We start from the raw sequence: 14,262 nt of genomic DNA on the forward strand, positions 1-14,262 counted from the left end.
GCTCCCAAGGAGCAGAGAGCCCGATGCGGGACTCGATCCCAGGACCCCGGGATCATGACCTGAGCCGAAGGCAGACGCTTAACCATCTGAGCCACCCAGGCGCCCCAGCTGACTCAATTTAAAGTGTCTTATTTATTCCTGAAATATTTTCCTGCTGTAATTTTTCTGTTCTTTGAAGTTCTCAATTTGATATTTAAAAGTTTTTATTTTTGAAAAAAATTCTGGTTAAAAACTAGATTATTGCACCTATTGTGTCTGAATACAGATGTTCAGATTGTTGCTGGGACTTAAAAGGCCTAAGGCTGGGTACAGGTTACTGGACCTGGTCTGTTGTGTGAAAATTCATTGAGCATGGTATGTGCACTTTTCTCTCTGTATATTACACTTCCATTAAAAATGGGCATAAATAAAACCCCTGTGGAGCAAATACGTTTCTTGAATGGCTAATCTTAACTTTAAAAATTTGATTGTTGTCATTAGGTGGAATCATTATTTTGCAGCTTTACCCAGCTCTCTTTGTAACATTTGAAGATTTACCTTTCCACAAAACTTGTATTGAAAATGTCATAATAATATAGCAGTAAGTGTTATTTATAACAGTATGATGCAGTGATATAGGAGCTGCTGGGAAGAAGCCATGAGATCCTTCCAGGCCAGTTTATGAAGTAAAAATGGACATTGGAACTGGATTTGTGAAGGCTTAGTAAGAGGTTATCAAACAAGGAGTAAGGGAGGTAGGTATACTCTGGGTGAAAGAGGGAACACCTACCTGATAGGAGCTGAGAAGCATTCTGACCCCAGGCTCTCATAATACTTTGTATAAATCTTCGTTAGAGTATTTTTTCACATTATGCTGTAATCTTATTTATTTCATAATTGTGCTAGGAGTCTGGGCATTTGCAGGCAATGAATGACTGGGTCTTCTTTATCTTCCTCAATGCCTGGTATATAATAGGTAGCCAATAAATGCTTACTGAATGAGTGAAGGTATGCAAGACCATATGTTAGAAACATCTAAGAATTTAGTGGGGCTCCAGAATAAGGCTTAGTATGGGCATTGCTAAGAGATAAAGCTGGATATAGATAATATCCTTATCCACATCATAAGCTTTTTATGCAAGGCTGAAGGGTTTGGATTTACCCTGTAAGGAGTTGTAGTGCCATTGAGGATATCTGAGAGGGGAGTGGGTAATGTGATCAGACTTATAATTTAGAAAGATAACAGTTTTAAGCCATGCAGAACATAGACTGGAGGAGCTGTATCAAAAGTTGAAGGCTGGGCGCCTGGGTGGCTCAGTCGTTAAGCGTCTGCCTTCGGCTCAGGTCATGATCCCAGGGTCCTGGGATCGAGCCCCGCATCGGGCTCCCTGCTCCGCGGGAAGCCTGCTTCTCCCTCTCCCACTCCCCCTGCTTGTGTTCCCTCTCTCTCTGTCAAATAAATAAATAAAATCTTTAAAAAAAAAAAAAAAAAAAAAAAAAGTTGAAGGCTGAAGGGGTACGTGCACCCCGATGTTTATAGCAGCAATATCCATAATAGCCAAACTATGGAAAGAGCCAAGATGTCCATCGACAGACGAATGGATAAAGAAGATATGGTGTGTGTATATATATATATACACACACACACACACACACACACACACACACACACACACACACACACAATGGAATATTATGCAGCCATCAAAAGGAATGAGATCTTGCCATTTGCAATGACGTGGATGGAACTGGAGGGTATTATGCTGAGCGAAATAAGTCAATCAGAGAAAGACATGTATCATATGATCTCACTGATATGAGGAATTCTTAATCTCAGGAAACAAACTGAGGGTTGCTGGAGTGGTGGGGGGTGGGAGGGATGGGGTGGCTGGGTGATAGACATTGGGGAGGGTATGTGCTATGGTGAGCGCTGTGAATTGTGTAAGACTGTTGAATCACAGACCTGTACCTCTGAAACAAATAATACATTATATGTTAAAAAAAAGAAGATAGTAGGAAGAGAAAAATGAAGGGGGGGAAATCGGAGGGGGAGACGAACCATGAGAGACGATAGACTCTGAAAAACAAACTGAGGGTTCTAGAGGGGAGGGGGGTAGGGGGATGGGTTAGCCTGGTGATGGGCATTAAAGAGGGCATGTTCTGCATGGAGCACTGGGTGTTATACGCAAACAATGAATCGTGGAACACTACATCAAAAACTAATGATGTGATGTATGGTGATTAACATAACAAAAAATAAATAAAAGTTGAAGGCTAAGTGGGGTATAGGGTGTGTGTATACTTGGAGGCATGTAAAATAATCCAGGTGTTGGGAGAAAATATTCGAACTTTTGATTATTTTTTAAAAATCCTTACCAGCATTTATTATGTATGTTGAAAAATCATCTTAGTTATTACATCTGTTGATGGTGACTTCCTCGTCTGAATGTTACATTGTCACATCCCATGTGTTAGGTAAGGCTTTCTGAAAGGAGAAAGGCAGGCCTGTGACTCAGAGGGGATGGCAGGGCTTTTTTGTCTTTGCTTTTAATATTTTGCTAAACGTTACAGTTCGTATGTATTTGGTTCAGTGGATTTACACAATATATTGGCTAGCTTTAAACTCTCACAAAATGATACATGAGTGCAAAAATACTCTTAAGGAAACCACAGTTTGAAGATAAGCCTAACAATAAAATGCAAGTGAACAGTAAGTAAATAGTAGAGCTTGCACTTCTAGTAGCTCTGAGTCACATCATGATGCAAAAATAATGTTTAACCTGATAGGACAAGAGGGTGACCAAAAAACTAAAATCAGAATTATCACAAAGATTCTTTGAAGTCTGGATGTATATCCAGTGTGAAGTATGAACTTTGACTTAAGCTTTATCGTGCTTTGAGATATTAAGTAATATTATGAAGCCAATATTTAAAACTGCTTTTCATTTTATCTTTATATCCTCTTATTAAAAGTTCTGTTTTTGTGTATTTTATAATATACTAGTATAGTCATCCATGTATAATTTATAAATACTCATCTCTTGGGGTGCAGAGTCAGAAGTTTTAATGGGTTGTATGAAAAAAACTTGAGAAGATTGGTTTAGAGAAAGATGCTGAAAAACTAAGGCAAAGAAGAGTTGGTGATCTGAGGATCTTAGATTCTTACTAGGTACTGTAGACCTTATGGTGTCCTTTGTATATTTTCTGTGATAAGTTAACGTTACTTCTCTGAAGTAGACACTGTCATTTTATAGACAGCAAAACTAAGGTTCAGAGAAATGAAATACCTTGCCCAAGATCACAATTACTGTATTACAGATTGAGTATTTCACCCAGGTCTCTTAAAAATTCATGGGCTTTCTACATATTGTTTCTATTGAATAACTAGGGATTTTTAAATGCTATTAACTGAGATAAAGAATACAAGTAACCCATTTTTTCCAGTAGATTACTAGTGAATTTTTAATGAAGTTGTATTTATAGAAACCCTACTTGAAACATCTAATCCATATATGATGTGTGTTGTTCCTGTGTCTGAGGGTTCAGCATTTATTCATCATGTTCGAAGTTAATATTGATTTTTCTAAGTTTTTGTATGATAATAGAATACCCAGTTAGGAAAAAAATATTTTTCCTTTTGAAAGTCAGTCCTAATCTGAATCAGGAACATATGGGGGGAAAAACATAAGCAATATTCAACTCACACTGATGTAAATACACAATTTACTGTTGTATTTAATTAAGCCCTTGTCAGATGAAGGTTTTCATGGCTCCTTATGTATCTCCAGGCTTGTAATAAAAGTTTTCAAATGATTCGTTCAGTCTTAGAAGCTAACGAGGTGAAGAAAAATGCCTCCATGCTTAAGAGGCTTTTACTCGATGAGTTTAGTCGTAATATTTCCCTTGATTCATCTGTTTCTCCGGTTCTTTTGATGTCTTTTTGCCAGGTACTTTATTTATTTGCTGTGAATTTATACAACTAGCAGAAGTGGAATTTGAATCCGCATATTTCCACAGAACACTGAGAGATGTTATAAAGCAACAGAAACCTTCCTGGGGGAATTTCAAGAATGTTGTGTATTTTTTAAATGGAAGTATCTGCTTGTTCCCAGTTTATGCCCTCTGCCCTGTGACTATTATCTTTGTCTTTTTAAAGGTTTTAACTATGACCTTTTTGTTATGGATTTGGTTTGGTTTCTGCATAAAGTCAGGTGGCTAATAACAAGTAAACACTTCGTATCTGTCCTAGGAGAGTTGGTATAAAAATTACTTTTCCGGGGGCGCCTGGGTGGCTCAGTCGTTAAGCGTCTGCCTTCAGCTCAGGTCATGATCCCGGGGTCCTGGGATCGAGCCCCACATCGGGCTCCATGCTCCGCAGGAAGCCTGCTTCTCCCTCTCTCACTCCCACTGCTTGTGTTCCCTCTCTCACTGTGTCTGTCTCTGTCAAATAAATAAATAAAATCTTTAAAAAAAAAAAATTACTTTTCCGTTCTCCATGTGGCAACCTTAAATGCCTTCACAGCTTACTCCATGGTTTGCCTTTCCTGATAATTGTCAAATACGATAATGCATTACTTCTTTTTCTGCATATTTCTTTTTCATCTGTGAGGAAGCCACTATATGCTTGTATTTAAAATGAAACTTAATTTTCATCTAAATAGGTTTGCAAGTATTTTTTTAAAGATTTTATTTATTTATATGACAGAGAGATAGCGAGAGCAGGAACACAAGCAGGGGAAGTGGGAGAGGGAGAAGCACCCCCCCCCGCCGAGCAGGGAGCCCAAGACTGGGCTCGGACCCTGGGACCATGACCCGAGCTGAAGGCAGACACCTAACACTGAGCCACCCAGGTGCCCCGCAAATGTTTTTAGAAATAGACAAAAGGCTGGAGATAGTTTGTAAGTGCAGAAATGCTTGGGACTCTACTTAGCTCCCTAAAGCTGCCTTCCCCCCACCGCCCTCCTCTCCACACCTCCAGTTGTTTCAAGAAAGTATAACCAGGGCCACAATGAGGGAGAGAATACAGCCAACACGTGCCAGGCACAGTGCATAGCCATGTAGTACCCATTATGGAATACATGATTTCCATTTTACATGGGAGGAAACTAGGCTTCAGAGAATTTAAATGTGTTTTCAAGGTTATACCCTCAGTAACTGACAAAGTGGGGATTGATTTCTGACTGTAGTCCCATTGCTTTAATTTTTCTTGAGAAAGATAATCTATATATAAAAAAATCTTAGCTTGGTGTCTGTCACATGGCAGGTTCTTAATAAATGTAGGTTCTCCTTAATCTTTTTCTGAACTTTTCTGCCTTTCATTGAAACAATTAAAAAAAAAAAAAAAAAGACACAAAGAAGATTAGCTGCTGTTTCTCCCCTTTAGGGGAAGGGGCAACTTGATTAAAAGAAAGGAAATGTGCTACATATCCCTATGCTGCTTTATCCCTTTTGGGCTCAGCATGAGGGGACCATTCACAGAGAACTTTTCTTATCTCTTTAACTCTTGTTACTGAAGTACAGTTGACATACAATGTTGTATTAGTTTCGGGTATACAATATAGTGATTCAACAACTCTGTATATTACTCAGTGTTCACCGTAAGTATAGTTACCTCTGTCACCATACAGCATTATTACAGTATTATCAACTATATTTCCTGTGCTATACTTTTCATCCCCATGACTTATTTTATAACTGGAAGTTGGTACCTATTAATCCCTTTCAACTACTTGCCCACCCTTCACAGAGTTTTTCTATTTTGAATATAAGTGGGAGCCAACTGAGAGCTGTAGAAAGCTGGAGGCCATTTGACCCCTTAATAATAAGGGTTATTAAGTTAGGGTTTGCTTGAAGATTTTTTTTTTTTTAAGATTTGATTTATTTGAGAGAGACAGAGCATGAGCAGGGGAGGGGAAGAGGGAGAGGGACAAGCAGGCTCCCCGCTGAGCAGGGAGCCCCATGAGGGGCTTGATCCCAGGACCCTGAGATCATGACCTGAGCCGAAGGCAGACGCTTAACTGACTGAACCAACCAGGCGCCCGGAAGATTTTTTTTTTTTTAAATAAGTAAGCGTTTCTGGAGCTTAGCTTTGCATATAAGGCCAGGTGGCTCCTGATGCAAAGAAAGAAGAGGGAGTTCTGACAAGTTTTGGTTCTCAAACTTAGATATATTTAGTGATGAGTCTCATCAGGGCCCTTGGACATATGTGAATGGTCCATGTGGTGACATTCGTAAATGCTAGCTTGTGAATGCCCCTTTGGGACCCCAGAGTTGTGTAGCACAGTTGCCTTGAATCTAATAGATGGATAATTTCTGAGTACGGATCATTTTCTACTTGTATGGGTCTTTAAGTCTCTTTAAAATCCCATCTGTATGTTTTACCATTTAAACAAATGGTAGCAAATATAGTGGCTTCTCCATTGATGGCTCCTTTGGAAGTGAAGTTTGTCCTAATGAAGACAGGCTTTGTGAGGTAGGAGGCATCTGAAAGCTAGGATCCAAGGGGAAAGGCTCCGTCTCCCCAGGGGGCTGAGGAAAAAAACTTGATTGGCTGAGGGAACCGCTCTTGAACACAAGGAGTCAACACTTGCTCTGGTCCTGTTAATCCTTGCTGCCACTAGGTGGCAGGACAGGCAAGAATCCTAGCCAGATCTAGAAGGTTAGGAAGCCGGGTCAGCCCTACCTTCGGGGGTGGGAGAGGGCGGCGTAGCCAGTCAGGATGCCACAGGGAAAGAATTTGTGCCCTAGAGTTTATATCTCTGCTACTTATTTTAATTCTGATGAAGTTTCTGGTGATGGAATTTATTACTTAGAATGTGTCCTCTTAAAGGCATGAATCATAAAATCTTAGCTGTCTAAACCTTGCAAAGTTCTGTGATCAGGGAGTTAAGACACTGTTATACTTACTTTATAGATACACAAATAGAGGTCCATGGAGATGCCGGCTTTCCCAAGATCTTACAGCAAGTCACTGGCTGTTCTTGCTCACCGAGTTCCAGTTCTGTGCCAAGTAAGCTATTGTTTTAAGTGCTGTCTATTTATGGAAAAAGCTAGAGGTGGGAGGATGTTCTAAATTGTACCTTCTGGTTATCCATAATCCTGAAGGTAGGCCCTGTCCTGCCCAAACCAGGCACTGCTGGTCCACGGGTGGTAATGACCAAACTTGTCAGTCCTGTGACTACAAGAAAATGACCTTCATTAGGTCATCATTTAAAATGCAGAACTATGAAGTGTAGCTACCACATCGTGATACTTACAGGATTGGGGGAATTAAAGGAGGACGTCTGTATGTGTGCCTAGTGTACAATCTAACACCATACCTAGGATTAATAAAATGTTTTTTCCTCTGTACCTGCCCTCTCCCTCATGACTCGTTTCGTGTCTGTCTCTTGACTTGAAAATATTATACCAGTTATTTGGACCTATTAGTGATCAGTTGGACCAATGTGCTAAAGTAGGAGGGAGAACTTTCTTCTTAACGGTCTAGCCTTTTAAACTTTCTTTTGTGATCGCAGTGACCTTTTAAAAAGTAGTGTTACCATCAGTTACTTATTTTCAAAAGTCAGTAACTGTGCTTTTGAATAGTGGTTTTCAAACTTATGAACCACAATCCAGTATAACACTATGTGTGTGTGTATACACATGTGTTTCTGTAATAAAATTTATCCTTTCTGTGTGTGTACATAACTCCGTTTTCTGTCAGACCCACTAGTGGAATGAGACCGCAGTTTGAAAAATCTTATGCCTTAGAGAAAAAGATAAGAAAACATTCTTTTTTGGCAGATTGGCAACATCCAGGGCCAAATTCAAAATGCGAATGCGTAAGAAGGTGGGGGAGAGACAGTAAAGTATCTCCCAAACCAAGAGGGCACTTTGAGGCCAGAAAATGAAGAAGGCCACTTCATATAGATTACACAGAGTTTGATTCAGGGTAACTGACTGACAGGGTTGATCGGGCAGAGGATGATGATCCATAGCAGCTGCATAGCTATTCTCCACAAAGTCCAGACCTTAGTCCACAGATTTTATAGAGCGAGCGGACACACAGAAGGGCACTGTAGTAGGACCAAAGGGTTCACATGCACCTCGAAGGGCTTGCATGCACCCAACTGACAGCTACCCTTTAATTAGATCTTGTGGCATCACCTGTGCATCAGGAAAGAAGGAAGACTGTGTTATCTCTAACAGATTCCTGGGAGGCCAAAATAAAGCCTCCCCCCATCCTGGCCTTGGTGGGCATCTCTAAGGTATGTATATTAATCTCCAACGGGCCCAGAACACACAGCCCTAGGAGAGGTCATGGAGCAAACATGAGCAAGATGGAGGCCCAAGGTGGAGTCAGTATTGTCAGCACTCCTACAGAAGAGGAACTTGAAACATGCAAGTTTGGGTCGTAGACCTTGGAGCTTCAGATGGGGCATTGTCATTTTTATCAGCTCTCCCTACACGTACTCGTGCCCAGAGCTATGATTAAAGGCAGTCAGAACAGAAAGAAAAATGCAACATAGGTACTGTGAATCACAGCTAACGGTCTTGCTAAAACTTTTACTTACCCTGTATGTCTTCTGTGGATAGGTTTTAAACTTACTTCTGGCAGTTCTTGGATCAGCGGGCTTGTGTTAACTCATATCACCTAGCAAATCCACTTGAGACAGCTTTGGAAATCCAGGTGTGAATGAAACAGACTGCTGCCTCAGCTGCGGATGGACTAGGGCAGCGGTGTGGGCTGGTGCTGTCTTGTTCATAACGTGGTGTGTGTGGCCTCATTTGCTCCTCATAATCCTGTGAGAGAAGATGAAATTGGCTTCTTTGTTCAATATGACCACCTGTACCAAAAAGCAAACAGAACCCAGGGAACTACAAGGTTAGCTAACTTGCTCAAAGTCACATAGCTAGTAGAGGAGATGCTAGTAAAGCGTCATTCCAGGTCTGCCTTACTACTAAAAACCTTGATACCAAAACCTTCTATAATATGAAATTGGAAATGTCGATGTCAAGAGTATTTTTATTGTGGCTTACATACAAATTAAAATACTAATTATTTTGGAGACAAGTTCAAGAGCATAGCACAAGAAAGTATCCCTCACCTATCATTGTTTAAAGGCAAATAACCCATTCTTACAGACTTTGTACTTCACATATTTAAGATGCCTTCATTGGGAGGATACCATCCCCACAGATGGTTTTTTCCCCTCTGTGCAGCAAACCTGGAAGCCAGTGCCTGTGTTTTATGGTTTGTCTTGACTGTTTTTGTTCTGAAGAACCTGTGCAGTAGACGAGTGGGTGGTATTGTCATTGGCAATATTGAGGTCTGAAAAGGTTACGTGAGAATTTAAATGAGAACTTGGATCTTCTGACCGCCTGCCCACTTCTTTGCAGAAGCATTAAGCCATGTGGGCAGAGCAATTGAATGTTTTGGGTAAAGGCCCAAGGTCTAAAATGGCAGAGGAAGAGCACCGCCTAATGTACTTGCCATTTAAGTTTAGAATGTAGCCATATCAAGACTGTGTGTCTGGTCAGTGTTCTATAAAGTGACCCCATAACAGAAAAATTAAGTTCTGCACTTACTGGCTATTTTACACAGCCAATAAGCAGCCAACTCAACAGGTAGAAGTGTTATTCGAGTTGTGGTATTTCCTTTCTGTCCCAACTTTTTTTTTTTTTTTTTTTAAGTAATCTCCATGCCCAGCGTGGAGCCCAGCATAGGGCTATGAACTCACAACCCTGAGATCAAGACCTGAGCTAAGATCAAGAGTCAGACATTAACCAACTGAGCCACCCAAGTGCCCCCCAACTTCCTTTTAAAGTTTTTGCTAAGCACGTATTTGCATGTGACCCAATAAAACATGCTATGCAAATAAACACTGGACTTATCTGTGGTTTTTAAATGTGTTTGGTCTCTTTCAGCTGAAATTCATGATTCTACAAAAGATTAAAAAGGATAAGTGTGAGTAGGGCATGTATATCATAACCATTGAAAGGCTGATTCAGTTATAAAACAATAAGGAGAATGGATAAAGTTTGTTAATGGTTTCCTATGTGTCAGGCAACGTTCAAGGGTTTTACCCGTTTTATCTTATGAAATCTCCTCAAAAACCAGTTGAAGGTCAATACTGTTCTGGGTTTTACAGATAAGGAAACCAAGCCACTAATAGTTTAGGTTAATAAACTAATAGATTCATAAACTTAATCGAGGGTCATATTGTGATAAGTGGTAGAGCAAATATAATCTGACTTGAGATCTTATGCTTTTGATAACTGTTATATATCCTCCCTGTGTAAAATAAATTAAGTTAATAGAAAAATGGGTCCTATTTCCTTACACCACATACAGAAACAGACTCAAAATGGTTGAAAGACCTAAATGTGAGACAGGAGTCCATCAAAATCCTAAAGGAGAACACAGGCAGCAACCTCTTCGACCTCAGCCGCAGCAACTTCTTCCTTGAAACATTGCCAAAGGCAAGGGAAGCAAGGGCAAAAATGAACTATTGGGACTTCATCAAGATAAAAAGCTTTTGCAAAGCAAAGGAAACAGTCAACAAAACCAAAAGACAGCCGACAGAATGGGAGAAGATATTTGCAAATGACATATCAGATAAAGGGCTAGTATCCAAAATCTATAAAGAACTTATCAAACTCAACACCCAAAGAACAAATAATCCCATCAAGAAATGGGCAGAAGACATGAACAGACATTTCTACAAAGAAGACATCCAAATGGCCAACAGACACATGAAAAAGTGCTCAACATCGCTCGGCATCAGGAAAATCCAAATCAAAACCTCAATGAGATACCACCTCACACCAGTCAGAATGGCTAAAATTAACAAGTCAGGAAATGACAGATGTTGGCGGGGATGCGGAGAAAGGGGAACCCTCCTACACTGTTGGTGGGAATGCAAGCTGGTGCAGCCACTCTGGAAAACAGTATGGAGGTTCCTCAAAAAATTGAAAATAGAGCTACCATACAATCCAGCAATTGCACTACTGGGTATTTACCCCAAAGATATAAATGTAGGGATCTGAAGGTGTATGTGCACCCCGATGTTTATAGCAGCAATGTCCACAATAACCAAACTGTGGAAAGAGCCAAGATGTCCATCGACAGATGAATGCATAAGGAAGATGTGGTATATATACACCATGGAATATTATGCAGCCATCAAAAGGAATGAGATCTTGCCATTTGTAACGACGTGGATGGAACTGGAGGGTATTATGCTGAGCGAAATAAGTCAAACAGAGAAAGACATGTATCATATGACCTCACTGATATGAAGAATTCTTAATCTCAGGAAACAAACTGAGGGTTGCTGGAGTGGGGGGTGGGGTGGGAGGGATGGGGTGACTGGGTGATAGACACTGGGGAGGGTATGTGCTCTGGTAAGCGCTGTGAATTGTGCAAGACTGTTGAATCTCAGATCTGTACCTCTGAAACAAATAATGCAATATATGTTAAGAAAAAAAAAAGAGAAGAAGATAGCAGGAGGGGAAGAATGAAGGGGGGGAAATCGGAGGGGGAGACGAACCATGAGAGACAATGGACTCTGAAAAACAAACTGAGGGTTCTAGAGGGGAGGGGGGTGGGGGGATGAGTTAGCCTGGTGATGGGTATTAAAGAGGGCATGCTCTGCAAGGAGCACTGGGTGTTATGCACAAACAATGAAGCATGGAACGCTACATCTAAAACTAATGATGTAATGTATGGTGATTAACATAATAAAAATTTTAAAAAAAGAGAGAAAAGAAAAATGGGTCCTAATTGTAGTTTTATTTATAGTCTGATCTTGTACAAGTCAGTTTATCTTTTTGTCTTTGTGTCTTCATCTCTAAATTGTGTATAGTATCTATTCTGCCTACAACTTCAATTTGTGATAGGGATTAAAAACTAGAGTGGTATAGTGGCCCTAGGGCAGGATATATTGTGGAAATGAGAGGTGATGAGGTAAAGACAATAGAGAGTATAGTTTGTTTGTTTTTTTAAGATTTTATTTATATATTTGACAGAGAAGGAGCACAAGCAGGGGGAGCAGGAGAGGGAGAAGCAGGCTCCTCGCTGAGCAGGGAGCCCAATGAGGGGCTCGGTCCCAGGACCCTGAGCCGAAGGCAGACACTTAACCAACTGAGCCACCCAGGCACCCCTAGAAAGTATAGGTTTAAAAAGCTCATATGCAAGAAATATTTCAACATGTTGGTGTGGTGGCACTTACTTTTCTCCCAACATGGAAACTGTCAGGGTAGGCTCCAGGTACTATTTTCATGGGAAGATGAGGAACTGTAAGGAGAGCATGGAGAAGTAGCAGTTTCAGTGATCAGAGGATGGTTGTAGAGGGATGCCCTGTAGGTGCCGCTGCTCCGTGGGGACAGGCTACATTAGACAGCAGCAGGATGAGAGAGGGGTGATGTGGTGGGCATGACCACAGGTGGTGTGTTTACATTGGTTCATTTGCTTAACCAGGCAAATATTGGTGGAGGGGGTGAGAACTGGGTAGGGGAGTTCCATAACTATTTAGGTTAATATTTGGTGATACTAAGGTATTTTGAGGCAAGCATGAATAATTCGGTCACTTGTAATGGAGAAAATGTGTGATGCTCCAAAACAGAGATCAGTGTACTTTCTACCACTGTCTATTGTCTCTACCTCCCATTTTCCTTTCAATTCCACAATGGCCTCAGCAGGTCATTGCTGAGGCCAATTTATCTAATTATGTGATTTTGTTTATATTATGTTTGTGTTTCAAAGCTTTGAGCAGAGTATAAACTGCCTTCAGGACTCTTTCTCTTCTTAGGAATCTAATAAATAAGGGATAATAAGGTGTGCCTAGCTATATCCTATTCCAGGCATATTCATGTATTCCTAAACAGCATGATTTGCTGGAGAGCACCATGACTGGAAGAAGGCTTAGCCATGTTGTGGTCAGGAGAGGCCATTTCCCCCTCATTGAATGACTCTTCCTGTGTAGATATTAAACTGCTGGTAGCCAGGCTATGACGTCCCAAAGGGGATCCCTGTATTCAGGATTTTCAGAGAAACAGAACTAGTAGGGTGTGTGGGTATGTGTATGTGTGCACATGTATTATAAGGAATTGGCTTGTGGGTTTGTGGAGTCTGGCAAGTCCAAATCAGCAGGCTGAAGAGCCAGGAGAGCCCGCGGTGTAGATGACGTCCGAAGGCAGTCTGCTGGAGACTTCTCTCTTGGGAAGGCTGGGTATTTTGTTGTTGTTCTATCGGGGCTGTCAGCTGATTGAACGAGGCCTACCACATTATGGAGGGCAATCTGTTTACTCAGAATTCACTGATTTAAATGTTAGTCTTATCCAAAAACACTCTCCAAGTGGGCACATAGAATTAGCCATCACACCCCCTGTGAGGTGTGCTATAGGCAAGGCCTTCATAGGACATTAGAGCCCTTACCATCTCATCCTCAGAATATCTCTTAAATGCCAGCATTTTTTGTTCAGTGTATTAGGTAGAAATTCTCTAACCTGTTTGAATCAAATTAACAGATAAGAAGTTACTTTTAAAATTGTATAATGGGGGGCGCCTGGGTGGCTCAGTAGGTTAAGCGTCGGCCTTCGGCTCAGGTCATGATCCCAGGGTCCTGGGATCGAGTCCCGCATGGGGCTATCTGCTCGGCAGGAAGCCTGCTTCTCCCTCTCCCACTCCCCCTGCTTGTGTTCCCTCCCTCGCTGTCTCTCTGTCGAATAAATAAATAAATAATAATCTTAAAAAGTAAAAATAAAATTGTATAATAGGGGCACCTGAGTGGCTCAGTTGGTTAAGTGTCTGCCTTCAGCTCAGGTCTCTGCTCAGCAGGGAGCCTGCTTCTCCCTTTCCCTCTGCTGCTCCCCCCTGCTTGTGCGTGCTCTCTCTCTCTCTCTCTCTCTCTGTGTGTCAGATAAATAAGTAAAATCTTTAAAAAAATTGTGTAGTAGTTTACAAATGCAAGGAATTTAGGGAAGTGAGTGGAGAGGGTGTGGGTAGAGTTAAGTGTAAATGGGTGTATTGCCACCTGTCATGAGTACAGTTTGTCAAGAGAACAATAAACCCTTGTTTTTGTGACTGTACTGCATATTAACATACACTGTATGTGTGTCGGGGGTGGGGGCAGGCTGCTTCTTAGAACCTTCTCTTAGATCTGCAGGAAAATCCCGTCTTCATTTTGGGGAGGAGTGGCTTGGTGGGGCCTTTGGAACTCTGGTTCTTCTACCTAACCCCTGAATTCTTACCTTCTGGCCCTGCTGCTGGCTCCCTGAGAGGACCCCTTAGTTCTGCTGTGA

The 14,262-nt window shown here is 41.2% G+C and overlaps 1 protein-coding gene across 2 annotated transcripts in view; it reads left to right on the forward strand.

Annotated features, from left to right (window-relative positions):
• FGD4 (FYVE, RhoGEF and PH domain containing 4) overlaps nt 1-14,262 on the forward strand; it is a 208,875-nt gene that overhangs the window by 47,707 nt on the left and 146,906 nt on the right. The window contains exon 2 of one of the 2 annotated variants that reach the window (XM_032432820.1): nt 6,893-6,988. The exons of the other annotated variant lie outside the window; for it this stretch is intronic. Within the exon in view, the coding sequence (XP_032288711.1) occupies nt 6,893-6,988 (96 nt within the window). The remainder of the gene's footprint in view (nt 1-6,892; nt 6,989-14,262) is intronic. 2 annotated transcript variants of the gene reach the window in all.

This window comes from Phoca vitulina, unplaced genomic scaffold, assembly GCF_004348235.1.
Source record: "Phoca vitulina isolate PV1807 unplaced genomic scaffold, GSC_HSeal_1.0 scaffold49, whole genome shotgun sequence".
In the NCBI taxonomy this organism is placed as follows: Eukaryota; Metazoa; Chordata; class Mammalia; order Carnivora; family Phocidae; genus Phoca; species Phoca vitulina.